Here is an 18,429-nt window from a genome sequence, read left to right as displayed (position 1 = left end):
CTGAAAAAAAACTTCGGCATTTGTAGTCAAAGAAGCTAAAAGTTGCCTTGTGTGTTTCCTCTGGAGAATGCTGGAGATTTGTGATGGACAGTGTTTCAGAATTCAGGTGCCTATGCTTTGGACCATTTAAGAAGCCATTAGTCTCTGTGTAAAGAAGAAATATTCTTAATGGACAGTCCCCCCAACCTTATAAATTCAGCTTTGCAACAGATTTTACCTCCTAGGATGAAAATTCCAAAAACTTTAACAATTATTCTTAAGTGGATCTTGAGATGACATTTTCATCTTGGACAATTTGAATTCTAAATCTCTAGTTCACAGTGAATCATTTTTTAAATTTTTACTGATGGATCGTTATATTTCACAAGGTACTACATTTTTACAGTGTAAGACTAGATGGGACCAAAATTAAAAAAAAAAATTTCTTGCCTTGTTTTTTAAATTTTCATATATATTCTATTTGTTGTATATACACATTAGACTATTTTAAAATAACAGCTGGTTTTTGTAATTCATTCAGTCACTCTATATTCTTATATTCTGGTCATTATTCTCTCATTTATAGCTGTGACATTCTTTGGACATTGCTTCCCTGGCCTGATTAGTTACTTAATATAATTTTTTCATTTGCTTAGCATGTGCGACATAGTTCTGGAGTTTCCTGTTGCAGAACTCCTTGCTGTATTGCAGTCATATATAAGGTAAAGTCAGCCTCTTGTTCCTATTAAAAACCTACCATTGATTATTTTCCCTTTTTATGTGTTAAAAAAAAAAAAAAAAATCAGCAGCCCTCTACTCATTTGTATAAACCTAAAACGTCACTGTTTTCCTTGAGTGGTAGTACTTGTGGGATCTTTCCTTTTCATGTGTAATACTGATTTTAAGAACAATGATCTTAGTTTGCCAGTGCCAGGTAATTATTGTGTTCTACTTTAGGCTTCGTAGTGCAAATCAGAGATCTGACCTGGATCACCCTCAGCTCTTTACATAGCTTTATGGTCATCATATTTTGTTGTATTGCTCCCAACAAGCACAAGAGAAAAAGGCAGGCTGCCTAGAGACCTCAAGTTCAAAGCTGATTTTGCTGACAACTGTCAGGGAGTAAAAGAAAGGCTTTTTCAGGCACTAGAGAACTAACTTTAATGATGATCAAGGTCTTTATTCCTTTATGTTTTAGTTTTTAAGATCCCTTCTCTCCCTCCTTTCCCCTCAGTTTTCTCAACATTTATGAGTTAGTTCTGCTGAGAATGACATACTTCAGAACATATCAGGATAGGGCAGTTTTTTCTCTTGTTTTTCTTTTTCTTTTTTTTTTTTTGAGATAGTCTCGCTCTGTTGCCCAGGCTGGAGTGTAGTGGTACCATCTCTGCTCACTGCAACCTTTGCCTCGTGGGTTCAAGTGATTCTTGTGCCTCAGCCTTCCAAGTAGCTGTGATTACAGGCATGTGCCACCACACCTGACTAACTTTTGTATTTTTAGGAGAGACAGGGTTTCACCATGTTAGCCAGGCTGGTCTCGAACTCCTGACCTCAAGTAATTTGCCTGCCTTGTCCTCCCAAAGTGCTGAGATTACAGGTGTGAACCACTCCACCCACTCAGGGCAGTTTTTTTTTCTGATACCATATCAGGCCTAGACCTGGGCTGACTCAGATCTTCTCAGGAATAAGAGGTAATAACGAATGTTAAACAGCAGTAGTTACCTGGGGTACGTGGTTAATTTGATTTAGCGGATTCTTTGGCTAAACCCTAGTAAATTAAAATGTCTGAGCCAGGTCATGGGAATATACATGTTTTTAATACATTCCTCAGGTGATTTTGATGTAGTCAATCTGGGCCAACATTTGGGGACAACTGAGTAGGACCTAATACAGGTTGAGTAGCCCTTATCCAAATCTCTTGGAACCAGAAGTGTTTGAGAGTTCAATTTTTGTCATGTTTTGAAATATTTGCATTATATACTTACTGGTTCAGGATTCCAAATCCAAAAATCTGAAATCGAAACTGCCCCAGTGCGTGCTTCCTTTGAGCATTATGTTGTCACTCAAAAAGCTTCCGATTTTGGAGCATTTTAGATTTTGGATTTTCAGGTTTGAAATGCTCAATCTATATTAAAGATCAACACAGGCAGCTGGGCGCGGTGGCTCAAGCCTGTAATCCCAGCACTTTGGGAGGCTGAGACGGGCGGATCACGAGGTCAGGAGATCGAGACCATCCTGGCTAACACGGTGAAAGCCCGTCTCTACTAAAAAATACAAAAAAAAAAAAAACTAGCCAGGCGAGGTGGCACGCGCCTGTAGTCCCAGCTACTCGGGAGGCTGAGGCAGGAGAATGGCGTAAACCCGAGAGGCGGAGCTTGCAGTGAGCTGAGATCCGGCCATGGCACTCCAGCCTGGGCGACAGAGCGAGACTCCGTCTCAAAAAAAAAAAAAAAAAAAAAAAGATCAACACAGGCTGGGCACAGTGGCTCATGTCTGTAATCCCAGCACTTTGGGAGGCCGAGGTGAGCAGATCACTTGAGGTCAGGAGTTTGAGACCAGCCTGGCCAACATGGTGAAACCCCGTCTTTACTAAAAATACAAAAATTAGCCAGGCATGGTGGTGGACGCCTGTAATCCCAGCTACTCTGGAGGCTGAGGCAGGAGAATCGCTTGAACCTGGGAGGCGGAGGTTGCAGTGAGCGGAGATGGCACCACTGCACTCCAGCCTGGGCGACGGAGTGAGACTCCGTTTTTTTTTTTTAAAGTCAACACAAACATTGAAAAGCAACTTCAGTGCACAAATAACCTCAAAATCACTAGTGAATGACCTATTTTTTCCCGAGAAGAAGTACCATTTGTACATGACTTAAAGTGCCTTCTACCAAGAAAATTACTGAAGACTGTTGGGTCACATAACATTCCTACACTTTGGATACAGAGTATTTAGTTTTATACAAAATTAAAGACAACAGGAAACCTAGGATGTCCAAACATTTATTTCATTTATTTTACTGCATTTATGAAGTGAAAATTGAAAGATATACCAAATTAAAGATAAAACCCTGTGACAGATAACGGTATATGTAATAACATGAATATTTATTTACACTTGGTAGAGAAAGCAAAGCTAAGTAGCTCTAAACTAGAATGAAAGTCATTTTGAAATGGGTAAGGGGGTACATAAGGGGAATGATTGAGTCACATGTAAAAGCCTTTGTATGCTCAGTGCTAGTGTTTTTCTGAAATTCAGTGAGAATCACAAGGTACCAGAAATAATCAAATATTAATAAGTATTAATACACTACTGGGATAGACGTATCTCAGTGTACTAGCATTCACTAAGCTGTAAAATCTTTGACAGCAGGAATATTAAATTATGAACAACCTGGTTTATCTGTCTCCTCTTATCTTTTACCTCTCTCTACCCCCAAAATTCTCCTTGGGTTATCCAGACATTTTTACTAAGAGGCTTATTTATATGTAAGAGAGATTTCCAGTAGACATAACAAAACACAAGAAATTACCTGTTCTGTTTATTCTTGCTCATGTAGGATAAAGGTCCTGAGACCTCTCAGAATCTTAAGAGGTTGGAGAGTTGTTTGGAATGCTGGGTTCTGGTCTTTTCTCTGCTTCCAACTAGCTATGGAATCTTGTGTATTCTTTCAGTCTTACATCGCTCATCTGTTATCTAAAGATGGACTAAATTATTCCTTCCTGCTGTGGTATTCTGTGGCTCTCATCAAATAGAAATAACATATTTGAAAGTGCTTTGTAAATGTTATGATACTCAGGATTATACTCTACAGGGAAAAAAAAAAATCCTAAGGGAGCACCAACAAAGATATTCAACGTAGCTAGTGGTCTTTTACAGCATTACTTTGCCCATATTCATTTTGAAGACCTGAAATGAAGTTGAACTATAAATTGCTCTAAAATTCGTGAAGCAGGGTGAAAAGGTCTTTGCTTTGTTTTACATTTAAATCCAGCTATTTTCTGCTTATACTAGTGATTTTTCATGGCAAAAAGAAAAGTTCCCTTCTGCAGTCTCCAGTGTCTTCTGACCTCACAGAAATGTCTTCATGCTTTTACCTAGCAGGACCACCAGAGGCTCTGTCACACTTGCAGTCCCTGGCCCAACACCGAAATCCTGCTGGAATCTGTGCTCCGGGGGCTGTGCCGGGTAGAGAGGGCAGTGGGAGGTAAGAGCTCTTCACCCTTCACCACCTTCTCCACCCAGCATGGCCGGCACACTTTGGTCTACGGCACATCTCCAAGTATAGAGTGGGTTTTGAATGTTGTTATGTCTCACTGTGGGGATGGGAAGGAATACTCTGATTTGGACTATTTGGGGGTACATGTGAGTGGATTTTATTATCAGAGTAGGAGCTGTTTCAAGTTAACATGTCTTTTATGTTGCTTTTAAGACAATTTTTATGCCGCTTTTATCCATTCTTCCTTTTATCCACAGAAATACAAATTTCTAATTATAGTGTATTTTTTCTATTTTTAAAATTGTGATAAAGCATATATAACATAAAATTTGCCATCTTAAGTATACAGTTCAGTGGTATTAAGTACATTCACACTGTTGCACAGCCATCACCATCATCCACTTCCAGAACTTTTTTCATCTCCCTGAACTGAAGCTCTATACCTGTTAAACAATAACTCCTCATGCCCCGTCTTCTTTCAGCCCCTGGTAACCAGCATTTTCCTTTGTCTCTATGAATTTGACTATTTTAGATACCTCATATAAGTAGAATCATAGTATTTGTTCTTTTGTATCAATCATATTGTATTTTTGTCTAAAAAAGGAAAACTTTCAGATTTATGTGAAATGTAATGTAATTTACATTGGATTTATTGTAAGTAATGTCTCTTTAATCGTGCTATACTAGGGAAGTCCATTATAGTCTCTCCCTCTAAGAATATGAAGAGGAAATTTTGCCTTCAACAAACAAGCAAACTTAATTATGTCTTTGTGATTTTATGCTATTTTCATATTCTATTTTGAGATCTATTTGTCTTAGCTTGGAGATGGTTTTGTTAAATGTCCATGATTTAGAGATGGCATAATGAAAAAATAACCAAGAATTTGGTTGGGAATGGGAGGAGCCTAGAAGAACAAGAAATTGGCTTTGATTTTATAGTGTATGGTGGGCTGTTGGTAGCTGGACGTCACCACAGGCTTTGGATTCAGAAGACCTGTTTTGGAGTTCTAGTTCTGCTACTGCCTAGCACTGTGATCTTGATGAAGATACTCTTCCTCCCTGGGCTTCAGTTTTCTCTCTATAAATTGCTAGTGATGGGGCTGGAATATTTTGAAGTTCGTTCTAACTTTAGCAGTCTTAAGAATTAAGGTTGCAGTGCCAGAAAATAGGGTTAAATATTTATTTCTGATCTGTTTACCAAAAAAAAACTTGATGGCTTAAAGTAAATAAAAATTCAACAGTATAGTGTAAATTTAAAATGAGGCAAAAGGAGAAAGATAATGACAGCAGAATATATGACTTACTTTTTATTTTAATCTTAGAGCTGTTTTATATAAGAACTTTTCATGAATACAGTCAAAATGTCCATGAGATAAAAATAAGCTATTTATGAAGGAAAAGTACAAATGCACTTTTTCTCTAGCTCTAACATGTAAGGTTTGGGAATAATCGTTGGCCTGACAAACAGTTAAGCTAGGGTAAGGGTGAATGCCTCTTCTGGAAGCCTATCCAGAGCATCAAAGTGAAGTCCTCTTACCTTTAATCACGGGAGAGCCCAGTCTGGACCAAGAGTTTGAGAAAATTATTTTTACTTTGTTCTAAGGTAATAGGTGAATGGGTACTCAAGGGCCCCTGTTGCATTTCATGTAGACTTGCCAGAAGAGTTTTAGCTTGAAAACATCATAAGATGAATATAGGCAGATCCCAACCTCAGTAAAAAACAGCTATATAATGTTGCTTTAAGTGCTACTATCTTATCCTCTATCCTCCAAGATGAACGCTTTACATAAAGTTTGTACAGGGTGGCTTGTGTGAGTTTGTTTATAAACCAGTTAAAAGTTGGGATATCCACCAGCTATCCCAAAAGAAGGGGACTAAATACAACTCTGTTTTAGTCTGCTAGAGACTTGTCTTCTGACGGAAGACCTGTCCCACTGGCTGTGCTTCTGTACTAGTACTATAAGGCAGGTTCTGTGTGAACATTAATAACCAAGGATCCTGAGTTAGACTTATAGTTGGGTCGATAACCAATTTGTACCTAGATTGAAAGACCAAGGAAAAGTTAATAAAATAAGCAACAATCTAGTACTATGTGAGGGAAAGTAGGGCTGTCCTATATGGAGATGGAATAAATGGGATAAATTATGTTTGGGGCCTGAATAGACAAGAGCATAGCTGTATAGTGAGGGTTCTTAACCTGGGGCTTCAGAGCTCCATGAGTCTACAAAGAGACTATTTGATATGCTAGTTTTCTTTGTAATTCTCTGAATTTAATTTTATGTGTTTAAAAATATGATGAAAAGAGGTACATGGTTTCATCAGACTGCTGGAAGGATCCATGATACAAAACAGATTCAGAACTCCTGTATGTTGAGTTAAAGTGAACAGGTTAGTAATGGTTGCAGCATGATACTCAGAGTAGTTCCTGAACAGCTCTTGAGTATGAGAAGTCTTTCCCAGGTTTTTTGTTTTGTTTTGATTTTTTTGAGATGGAATCTCACTCTGTCGCCCAGGCTGGAAGTGCAGTGGCATGATCTTGGCTCACTGCAACCTCTGCCTCCTGGGTTCAGGTGATTCTCCTGCCTCAGCCTCCTGAATAGCTGGGATTACAGGCATGCCCCACAACGCCTGGCTAATTTTTGTATTTTTAGTAGAGATGGGGTTTTGCCCTGTTGGCCAGGCTGGTCTTGAACCCCTGACCTCAGGTGATCCATCTGCCTTGGCTTCCCAAAGTGCTAGGGTTACAGGTGTGAGCTACTGTGCCTGGCCAGGTTTGTTCTTTGGCTTGTTTTTTCATCAGCAGTAGCCAGAGTAGTTTCTCGGATAATTCTCCCAAGCTGCTTTCTTTTTAGGAAATCAGAAAGACTATTAAATGAATTTAACTATTAAATGAATTAATTTAGCTACAAATTTGTTCTTGTGTATTTCAAGCTTATATGGCTCTCTAGTATTAATATTGCTAGTAGCAGCCTAAGTGTGAGTGGGTGTTTCTGGCAAGGAGCAATTTCCATTTTAATTGACATTTTCTTCTATGTACTAAATTTTGGATGCCAAGAGCTTTCTTCACTGGTAGTTGTAAATGCTAAATCTATATACCTAACTTCATCACCTTCTGTCAAGATAAATGCAAACTGCATTTCCCCTCAAAGGAGTTCAAAGGAAAACTTGTTGGCGTGTTTGGGGAGATGTTGTTTTCATCCACCATCACATGGACCCAGCTGCAAAGATTTTCAGTGCCTAAAACAAGCTCACCTGTCTTGGTTCTTCTGAAACATGTAGCAGTTGAAATGAAAGTTTAGAATTGTTCCCTTGTTCCAAATTCTATGACAGAGAAGCGGCAGCAGCACAATAATATACTCTAAGAGTATTTGATGTCCTCTAAGTTTATTCAGAAAGTATCTTCTGTAGCTAAGAAACATTTGTAGAGATAAAGGTCTGTTTGATAGGGGCAGAGGGATAATCTTTGCTTAATAAAGATGATCGTTTTGGGATGTGTGCCTTAGAAACTAACAAACTCGCATCTTCTATCCAGTGATCCAGATCTCTGAGCTAAGGCACATAGAGGTCTGTTAGTAAAAAGGGAATGGCAGGTTTATTTAGGTTTGGTTAATACTAGTTTTTTACAGACTATAGGAAGCCTTGCTATTTTGCTTGGAATAGTTTGTTGCAGTAGTTTATTCTAAAAACCAGGTGTTGAATTTAATATATGGCAGCTTTTATATAGGATTTATTTCTGTGACCCTAAACACAAGCAGTTTTCTTTTTTCTTTTTTTTGAGACAGATTCTAGCTCTGTTGCCCAGGTTGGAGTGCAGTGGCGTGACTTTGGCTCACTGCAACCTCCACCTCCTGGGTTCAAGCAATTCTCTTGCCTCAGCCTCCTGAGTAGCTGGGATTACAGGCGCCTGCCACCATGCCCAGCTAATTTTTGTATTTTTGGTAGAGACAGGGTTTCACTGTGTTGGCCAGACTGGTCTCAAACTCCTGATCTCGTGATCCACCCACCTCAGCCTCCCAGCGTGCTGGGATTACAAGCGTGAGCCACTGCGCCCGGCCTGCACAAGCAGTTTTTACGTGCCTTCCCTTCAGTTATGTTCGTGCTCCTCAGAATAACCCTGTGAAGTAGGCAGGGAAGTCATCTTCCTTTTATAGTTGAAAGACTCAAGACTCAAAAATAAAGTATTCACATTTTTGTATTAAGTTGGAAAACCAGTACTGGAACCTGGGGGGTCTTCTAACTACTGGCCTGTGCTCTTTAAGCTGCACTAGCTATCCCACTTTGAAAAGAATGTATGAAACACAGTTGCAGTCATGTATACTTCATCTCCAAAGAATGGATTCATTCTTCATGTCATAGTATATTGACTATAATCTTCTGTTTTTAATTACCCAGATTCCAAGCCTGTTTATAGAATTTATACCTGAGGAATGGTGAGGATTAGAAGAGGCCACAGTCCTTGAGGTTTTCTTTGATGATAATATCTGTAACTGCATCAAACACAAATTTGACATTCTGTGTATCTGTAGCACAGGTCATGTGACTGTAGATTTCTTTGACATCTTTTCGCATATTGAGGTCAAGGAACTGGCTCTTGATGTAATTCCCCGCATCATCATAGGAGTTGTTACCTGGTTTTCCAGAAAAAATAGTGAAAAAGTAGAATAAATGAACCCTTGTTAGTTGCTGACTCACTTTAGGTGATTGACTTGATCCTTAAAATGTAGACAACAACAGCTGGGGGCCTGTTTTTGGAGGGAAGGTTCTCGATTGCACTCCAATGTTTCTCACTTTAGTTGAAAAGAAATTGAGGAGAGGTGTCTCTCCACCTTTGGTTTTTAGTAGGTATCATATGAAGTCAGTGGCTCTCCTGCATCTAATCCCTGCTGTATTCCAGAGAATCTGAATTTAAACCCTGTAACTGTGCCCAAGGTTTTCCCTTAAGTTCTTTATGTCACCTTAGCCTAAAAAATGAGACAATTGCTAGTCACTACTAAAAGGCATTATTATTATTTCCAGCCCCTGACACTTACCATCATACTCTGGAAAACAAATGCTGAGATGGACTTTCTTGATTTTTTCCTCAAAGAGATCCTTCTTGTTGAGAAAGAGGACGATGGAAGTAGCCGCAAAGAACTTGTGGTTACATATGCTGTTGAACAGATGCAAAGACTCATGCATACGATTCTAGTAAGAGGAAACACCATTGGAAATATCAGATTTGGCTTACGAATAGCTACCTACTTCCTGCTCTTGTTCCCCTTGGAGAGACCAGTGCTCCAAATGTAAAAAGCAAGACAGAGAACAGCTTATCTCTTTTTAATGTACCAGAGTAAAGCCAGAGAGATGTGGGTTCGTTCTAGTTCCCTGTCTTTTTAATAGCTGTGTGACTTGTGGAAAATTATTGAGCTTTTTCTGAGTCTGTTTTCCTGTCTTATAGGGTTATAATGAAAGCTAAATGAGATTGCATATGTATTGTGTCCATGATAGTGGCTGGCATATAGGTCTATAATATGTGTTATGCAGATCTTTAGCAGCCAGGGTGCAACTGAGAACTTGACATTTTATAAGTAGTGCTGATAATGGGTTGAAACAGGCCCAAGTTAGCATGTGCCCATATGCATCTCCAGGATGATTTTGATAGGCTTCTTTCATGGGGTCCCAGATCTCAGTTTGGGCTACTTTGGTCCTGTTGCCACATGGTGAGGGTTGGAGAATTTCCCAGTGCCATACCACAAGCATTTCTGCTCTCTCATTTCCTTCTCTGATTGCTACTTAGAGAGCGAGAAGTCGTGCTATATATCTGCAGAGGCTGCCCATTGCCCCAGCTCAGCCTGCTTTTAGGGAGCAGGTCTTTAGGATTTTGAAGTATGCTATCAGTTGACTTGAGTTCAGTCTACTTATCTAATAAAACAAGAACAATCTCATTTGTGGCTTTTCCCCCCATAATACTCCTGTACAACCCTTTAAGGGTCTTACAGACTTGGTTTATAGACTTTAGGGTTAAAGATGGAAAGTCTCTTATACTTTAATCTTTAGGGTTAAAGATGGGAAGTGAATAGCTCTGTAAGCCATCTTGGTTAGATGATATTCAGAGTGCCCTAATGTGAAGTTAAAACTACAAGGGGAAGGGAAGAGAACAAGCTGTGGCAAGGGATAGGAGTATCCCTTTCATCAGCAAGCTGTGGACCTCCATTTGTAAGCAGATGCTTGGGTGAAATTAACGTTTTTCACGCCTCTAACCTTTCTCACTTCAGAGAAGGTAACTGGCTGGGCTCTAACACTTGTGCTGTAGACTCGTGTCCTACAGAATTCTACAGGCTAAAGAGAACCACTCTTGGGTAGTCTTCCAGCTGCCAATTTAATTGGCATGAGAGCTGGTCTGCCAGTCTCTCCTTACTCCTATGGACAGTACATTTTTAGCATTCTAAGTGGGGTTACTAGTTCAACCCCTCTATTATGTTGCAATGAAGATTCATATATGCTATTTTCTCTGTTCTATCATTTTCATCTCCTTCCTTAGGCAACTTGGGAGAGTACTAAGTGTAACTCCTTTGCTTTGCCTAGTTGATGGTCCCTTATCTCTTTACATTCAATTCCTCTTATGAGCTTTGTGATGTCCAAGTGATACTTCGATGTCTAATTTGAGACCAAGCTCACTCTCAGTAAATTTGGAGCTCTAAAATGCTAACCTAGAACCTGCAGAAGAAGTTGTTTTTCTAGAATTATTTGCATGAGACATTGATTGGTCTGCTAGACTGAAATTACCTAAGTTGGGCAGTAGAGTGACACAAGACTTAGAGAAAGGCTCATGGGGAGAACTTGTTCTACCAAAGCTGCTTGGTGCAAGGGCCACTCACCACTTCGTCATCTTCCACCAGCACCATATCATAGGCACTGAGGGCTGCACAGAAAATGATGCAGGTGACTCCCTCGAAGCAGTGGATCCACTTCTTTCTCTCTGATCTCTGCCCTCCCACATCAAACATCCTGAGGGAAGAAGCAGCTATTTTCATAGGTATGCCCAGCATCTGACCCATAGGCCTTTGATGTTCACCCCATGAAGTGGGAGAGGAAAAGGGGGAGAAGCAGAACAGTAATTTAGATTAGGCTTCACCAAAGGCCAAGAGGCCTGCCTCTGCCCCTTTTCGGGATTTCACACGTGTATCCGAGGTGCCCCAGGGAACCATGCACTTACCTGAAATTCAAGTCTTTGACAGAAAACTTGGTTTCAATGATGCCCGTGGTTTTGACTCTGGATCGGAGCACATCTTGCTCACTAGGGAGGTACTCAGGGTCTGTGATTCGTTCTAATTGGTTCAGGTAGCTAGAGAAAAGTGATTAGCATCAGTGACAAATTTTCCACAGATAAGGCTAAGAGATGTAAAAGGTATCTTACCCAAAGTCACACAGCTAATTTGGTGATAGAAAGCAGGACTAGAAGCCATACTGTTAAATTTAGGATTCTTTCCTTTAAACCTTCATAAGTCATTAACTAGAGGAAATGGGGGATGGACTGAGGAACAAGCCCACTTGTGGCTGGGGTTCCAGCACATTTAAATCAAGTTAGGTAAGTTTTCCTTGGGTTTCCCCTGACTGCAAGCTTTTGTAGATTTTGGAATGAGATTTAGTGGTTTCAGTGGGTGCTAAAAGTTCCATCAAGAGGCAGTAAATTGAAAGAGACTTTAGAGACATGCAACACAGGCACTTTGTTTATATCCTGAATCAAACTGGGGAGGAAACATTTGAGATAACCGGGGAAATTTGAACACCAATTTGGTGATATTTGATGCTATTAAAGAATTGTTAACTATTTGGGTGTGATTATATTCTTTTTATAAAAAGGGTCAATATTTTAGAGATTCATAATGACATTTTTAGCATGAAATGATACCTGGAATTTGCTTCAGAATAATCCAGTAGGAAATGGAGGTAAAATGAAATAAGATTGGCCATGAGTTGATAACTGTTGAGGGGTAATTCATTATATTATTTCTACTTTCATATATGTTTGAAAGTTACCATAAAAAAGAAAAAGTTAGTTTTTTAAAAGAAAAGGCAGGAGGAAGGCAGATGTGAACTGAGATGACTGAGAGGAGGAGGGACGCACAAGTAACACAAGTGCCTGCTGTATGCCAGGCATTTTAATGTGCAGATTCTCGTTTAAACTCCTAAGCCATCAAGTTTCATATCCCCATTTTACAGATGGAGAAATTCAGGAGAGTTAAAGACTTGGCTAGGGTCAAGAGAAATTGTGGTGTATTATGAAAAATATTCAGCTTTGTAGTCAAGCAGCCCAATGCAAATGCAGTCTCTGCCATTTATCTACATGACCTTGGGCAGTTGATTAACTTCTCTGAACTTCAGTTTTTCATGTGTAAAATGAGGCTAATTAGAAAGGTACCATCTACCTTAAAGTCTTATTGTGTAGATGGGTAAAGGGCCTTGAGATGATATACACAGCACACCTAGCAGTGACTGGGCTTTGAGTGTTCCAGGAACAGTAAGTGATAGCATTATTACAAGATTAGGAGACAGATGGTTAGGTTAAATAAACTCAGGTTTGACTTCAAAATCCATGCTTTTCTATGATCCCATACTGTCTGAGGTAGGATTGATAAATTATGTCCCTTATCTTTTTGGAAGCAGCTTTGCAATGATGGTACTAATTCCTGACCACCTTCCTTTGGTTTGCCCTCGTAGTTTGTGTCCCCTACCTTGGCATCCTGACATAAGATGCTCCAGGTGTAGGAGACTCATTTCTGCTTAGTGGCCTAAGTAGAGCTTAGATTACCAGATAGAAAATTCTTCCCTGAAAGAGCCATCATGAATCACATTACTCCTGGGAGAGTGTATGACAGAACTGCAGGGCTATCTTAGGGTTCTGGAAGGAGAGGCTCAGTGTACACCTCAAGAGAACAGGGCTGAGGGCTATGAGGCAGAGCACCTCTTTTGAATTTTGCATCTTTAGCCTTGTAGGCTGTAGTGAGCCAGTGTAAAGCAATATAAAATAGTGACAACTGTGGCAGATCTCCCCATAGCATTAAATTCAAAACATTGCTGAAGCCTAACAAAACAGATCCACAGGCTGAATTCAGTCTGGGTCTCCAGCTTTCAATGCCTGAAATTTTGGGTTGGGTGAAATTTCTCCCAACCAGAGAGAAGACTGGCTAGAAGATTGCTTAAGCATCAACCCACCCTCTCCCCAGTCAAGAGTCTTACTAAGATGCGGAGTCATTGAGCTGGTATTCTGCAGCTCTCTCGAAGCAGGCTTGCACCCCGCCATCCTTCCACAACCTCCTAATGACCTCCACGAGCTCTGGAGGCATGGTTCCCTCCTCAATGGAGTCAGCCAGGTTGTTGAGCTGTCGCCCATCGTCCTGTAATGCAGAAACCTGGTTAAGAACTTCACAGGAGTAATAGCTTTCCAAGAGGCTTCTGGGAAGACTGCTGAATGGAGCATTTTACATTACTACAAAGACCTAAGATGGAAGCAATCTGCAGTGAAGATTCTATGTAAGAAAACTACCGATTAATTTTTGAGTATGCTCCCCAGATGCAGAGGGTGGCACTATACCCAGCCCTGGGATGTGTCTAAAGCAGGGCAGGGGTCCCAGGTATTTCCTCTCTGGAGTTTCTGGCTTCCATCCTTAGTCTGAAAGTTTACTGCCACAAAACGTGGGTCCTCTGCTGCAGAGAGACTGGGAATGTAAAGGCTAGATTGACCATGAAATAGACAAGATAGAAGACAGGGACCCATCACCTTTGTTCTTCAGTGATTTAAAGCTAGAAAAAGGCCAGTACTAGAAGTAGGGATTTCACTTACAAAAGTTCCATGGCCAGGAACCCAAGGGTAGCAATTTAAATGTAAAATAAAGTAAAAAAGCAGAGGAGGCTGTGAGCAGCTTTATTTTGTAAATATTTCTTATAAAGTAGGGCTTAAGGCCAGGCACGGTGGCTCACGCCTGTAATCCCAACACCTTGGGAGTCTGAGGCAAGAGGAGTGCTTAAGGCCAGGAGTTTGACAAAAAAAATAGCTGGGTGTGGTGGTGCACACCTGTGGTCCCACCTACTGGGGCTGAGGTGGGAGAATCACTTAAGCCTGGGAGGGTGAGATTGCAGTGAGCCATGATCACACCACTGCATTTCAGCTTGGGCGAGAGAGCAAGACCCTGTCCCAGTAAAAATAAAGGTGGAGGTTGCTTACTTCTCCAGGACTGCATTAAGAGATTTGAAATTCAGCAGGTGGGATTTTAGTTACTATTTTTCTTACCCATCTTTCCATATAGTTTGTATGTTTCTTCTAGCCTTTCTGCTTCCACCCTTAACCACATAATAGTAACCACATACCGCACAGCTTGATTCAGCATAGTCGATGCCCAGTGTGGTCATGGCCCGGATGATAGCCAGGATGGACTGCAGCACATTTCCATAGATGATAGCCTTGAACTCCAGGCATTCTTCTGGTGAATAGCCATCCTGGTGAATGATCCTGCAAGGGGCAGACACTCTGTCTTTAGTTGGACCTCAGTAACCAGACCTAAGGGATTAGGAATTTGGGGGTATTTAAGGGGTCATAAGAATCCTATCTCTCTGTTGCTACTGCTTTCTCAAAGTGGAGGGTGGGGGCAAGAGGTACAGATGAGGGGCATTGGAATCAGATCCTTTATACCTGGGCTCCTTGAGGCTAAAGAGCCTTTCACTTTGAATACCTCCACTGGCTGACTTCTTCACCCTATCCCAGTGCTTTGGAGCTTTGTTGCTACTCACTTCATCTGTTTGACGATGGTGCTCTTTCCTGACTCCCCAGCACCTGGAAGGAAAAATGCTTGTGCTTTCGATTTCCACCAGTTCTCCCCAGCCTTCCAGGAGATGGCTTGGGAGAAGTCAGAGCCACTGCTTGCTTGGGGGTCTTGTTAGAGGAGAATACATAGGGATGACTGCTGCCCTCAATTTCTGGCAGGCTTGAGCTTAGGCCATTCACCCTGGATTTAGAGCAGTTTCTTAATTTCAGTACTAGTTAGTTTGGGCTGTCTCATGCATGGTAGGATGTTTAGCAGCATTCCTGGCCTCTACCCACTAGAGGCCAATAGCACCCCACTTCCCTAGTTATGACAACCAAAAGTGTCTCCAGACATTTCCAAATGACTGCTGGGAGTCAAAATCTCCCAGATGTAACAGATACAGGGGGAGTCCTTTAACATTTCTCCTCTGTGCCTATTTTTGACTCAGGAGAGTGATCTTGGGGTAAGATTGGAGAGAGCTGGATCATTTCACTAAAATACTATATTTTCATCACCTTGCTGGTTCCCTTTTTTTTTGAGACAGGGTCTCAGGTTTATAGCCCAGGCTGGAGTGTCATGGCAGGATCTCAGCTTACTGCAGCCTCGACTTCCCGGGCTCAAGTGATCCTCCTACCTCAATCTCCTGAGTAGTTGGGATTCCAGGCGTGTGACATCATGCCCGGCTACATTTTTTTTTTTTTTTTTTTCTTTTTGAGACAGTCTTGCTCTGTCTCCCAGGCTGGAGTGCAGTGGTGCTATCTTGGCTCACTGCAACCTCTGCCTCCCGGGTTTTAAGCAGTTCTTCTGCCTCAGCCTCCTGCATAGCTGGGACTCTACAGGTGCGTGCCACCACGCCTGACTAATTTTTGTATTTTTAGTAGAAACAGGGTTTCACTGTGTTGGCCAGGCTGGTCTCAAACTCCTGACCTCAGGTGATCCACCTGTCTTGGCCTCCCAAAGTGCTGGGATTACAGGCGTGCACCACTGCACTCGGCCTATTTTTTTTTTTTTTTTTTTTGTAGAGACAGGGTTTCACCATGTTGCTCAGCCTGATCTTGGATGGGACTAAGTGGGTTTCCTTTATTGACTAAAGTGTCCTAATGTCCTCATTCACACTCTGCTCTCCCCATCAAAAACTTATACCTTTAATGCTGAGTTTATACTACCCTAATGCCTCGACCTCCTCCCATTTCGCCTGTGCTTGTTCCCTCTAAGCAGCTTATCCTGAATCTAGAAGAAATCTGCTTAGGCTTAAAAGATCTCTCAGTGGCCCCACCATCTCTGTTTCCCCCTGCGTAACCTCCTGGGCTCCTTAGAGTCTGGGTCCAGCTTACAGAGATGTGCTCCTTTAGTGTGTCCTTACGACTGTGCCACAGATCAGCTGGGGGAAAAGAAGGCACCTTAGCCTAGTGCGTCAATTCCCAGATCCCTTATGAGGGCTTGGAAGCCCAGCTCAGGCATCCAATCTTCTGCTACATAGACCCCACTTGCTCCAGCTACCCTACTTCTGTGGTACCAGTGGTTTCTTTTCCTAAGCCACATGTCTCAAATGTTCTTGTCTTGGTTTTATTTACAGCCATGATCAATTTCCCTGACAAACTGAGGTGCTTTTATTTTCTCAGCACAGACCAGTGATCTGCTTAGGAGCTCATCAAGTTGATGAACCTTCCATCTGGCAGGGACTTTGAAGGTGGCTATTGAATAGAGAGCCAGGAAGGGACTGCTATACATAGACACTATTCCTCCTCACTCAGGGCCCCCTGCTTCCAGAATTTTTACTGCAAACAAGAAGAAACCACTATACTTGGCAAAAACCAGTGGGACTATCTCTGGGACTGTTGGCACTGACTGTATATTGGGACTTGTGAGCCTGTTGGTGAGGGAAGGTCCTGTTCTCTTCTGATTTCTTGGCTTAGGGTTCTCTGACTGCAGATTGGGTACAGTGTGCAAGTCCAGGGTCCTTGAAGCCTAAAGGATGTGTTAGATTTGGTTAGATTTGGAAATGGGAGGGTTCATGGTGGCCCTTGCACTATTCCTCACTCAAGAGTAGAAAAACTCCGGAATAGCCTTGGCATTCTGGATCCCCTTGGGGTGGCTCTTTAGGCCCCATATTAACTCAGCTCTAGATCTCCTGATCACCTAGCCTGAGACTGTGTAGAGGAGAGGAAAAATGACCTGCCACCCCTCCTTCCCATGGGGTGAGGTAGAACCCACTGACCCTTCAGGAAAGCAGGAAGGACCCCTGCCTTCTCTGGCTCATCTTCCCATCTCACTCACCCAGCAGTAGCAGCTTGACAGTCTTGGCTTCCTTATCAGCATCTTCCTGCAGCTTCTTTTCTAGCTCCTTGGACCTCTTGGCCAGTTCTTTGTCCTCAGCACTGGCTCCACTTCCCATCTTTGCCGTCTTGTCACCTTTTTCAGGCCCCTAAACCTTTCTCGTAAGGTTTCCTGTATGTGAGACGGAGAGAAGGAAAAGAGTTGGAATTGAGTATCCCAACTTGGCTCCCCTAAAAGCTGGTCTATACAAGGTCAGGTAAGAGAGCAGGCTGTAGGGTCTTGTACTCTGCCTACATTGACTGAGACTCCCTACTCCAACTGGAGACCTACTTCTTAGTCTGGGGATTGTAGCCTTTATATCTAGCAATGTGATAGGTCAAGCCAATTAAGAGCTTTGTCAGTATGGCAAGGGGTAAAGACTCAAATGTTTATGTAACTAGGGAAATGATCTGCTGGGTTCTGGGAGAAGGATAGGATGCACAACCACTTCCATCCTTTAAGGGGCTCATCCCCTGAAAGTCTCTTGCTTCCTTGGATTTATTTGCATCATAGAGCTAGAGATTACGGGCATATAGGTAGGAAGCATTCCTTATGTTGAGTCTCCAGATTATGAGGTCTTGGTTTCAAGGGCTTCAGGGTATCAAAGCATACTCGTTTACCATAGGCTGGTCCTGGCAAGGAAATTTGTTTTGGGTGGTGCCCTTCTTTGGGAAGATTAGGAATGTTTCAGGTCCCACAGTGGCTGCTGCTCCAGGAAGCTACTAGCATTGCTCCTTTGTACTGGCCCCTCTCTTTGTACTTCTGTTATTGGCACTTATCATTTCATATTGTATGTCATTTTACAAATCTTTTCCCTCACTGCATTTCTCCCCCTGGAGCTCAATGGACCAAATCTGACTCATCTTTGAACCTCTCAGAACCTGTAGTTTGTTCGTGGATCAAAAGGTTTGGTGAATGAATAAATGTAGAAAAAGGGTGTATGGTGAAGAGAATGGGGTTGCTTCCCTTCGGCCCACTAAAGCCAGCTGAGTCCCAGCTTCACTTCATAAGTGAACTTTGCTGGTATTCAGTGTGGGATTTGTGCTGCCTCACACAACAAACTCTGCTTCTTTGGGAAATTGGACTCCAGACTCTGGCTTCTCAAAGGTCGGGGCAGCTCTCTCTCCCTCTGGCTCTCATCC

The 18,429-nt window shown here is 41.9% G+C and overlaps 1 protein-coding gene and 1 long non-coding RNA gene across 3 annotated transcripts in view; one reads left to right on the top strand and one right to left on the bottom strand.

Moving 5' to 3' along the window:
* Positions 1 to 572: 572 nt before the first annotated feature.
* LOC141407481 (uncharacterized) lies at positions 573 to 9,343 on the top strand. Of its 2 annotated transcripts, none has more exons than XR_012416830.1 (3): positions 573 to 701; positions 4,073 to 4,178; positions 9,207 to 9,343. It is a non-coding gene; the product is annotated as an uncharacterized lncRNA (long non-coding RNA). The 2 variants fall into 2 exon arrangements; XR_012416828.1 differs by having other exon boundaries at positions 587 to 701; positions 4,076 to 4,178.
* Positions 7,558 to 18,429, bottom strand: part of GNAT2 (G protein subunit alpha transducin 2) — a 16,670-nt gene continuing 5,798 nt past the window's right edge. The window contains exons 2-9 of the mRNA XM_005542461.4: positions 17,249 to 17,419; positions 14,958 to 15,000; positions 14,538 to 14,679; positions 13,410 to 13,567; positions 11,386 to 11,514; positions 11,048 to 11,177; positions 9,221 to 9,374; positions 7,558 to 8,818 (exon numbers count right to left, since the gene is read on the bottom strand). Coding sequence (XP_005542518.1) covers positions 8,628 to 8,818; positions 9,221 to 9,374; positions 11,048 to 11,177; positions 11,386 to 11,514; positions 13,410 to 13,567; positions 14,538 to 14,679; positions 14,958 to 15,000; positions 17,249 to 17,366 — 1,065 coding nt within the window. The 5' untranslated portion in view covers positions 17,367 to 17,419 and the 3' untranslated portion in view covers positions 7,558 to 8,627. The remainder of the gene's footprint in view (positions 8,819 to 9,220; positions 9,375 to 11,047; positions 11,178 to 11,385; positions 11,515 to 13,409; positions 13,568 to 14,537; positions 14,680 to 14,957; positions 15,001 to 17,248; positions 17,420 to 18,429) is intronic.

This window comes from Macaca fascicularis, chromosome 1, assembly GCF_037993035.2.
Source record: "Macaca fascicularis isolate 582-1 chromosome 1, T2T-MFA8v1.1".
Taxonomy (NCBI): Eukaryota; Metazoa; Chordata; class Mammalia; order Primates; family Cercopithecidae; genus Macaca; species Macaca fascicularis.
The sequence above is the reverse complement of the archived record's forward strand: the minus strand, read 5'-3'. Positions and strand labels throughout refer to the sequence as shown.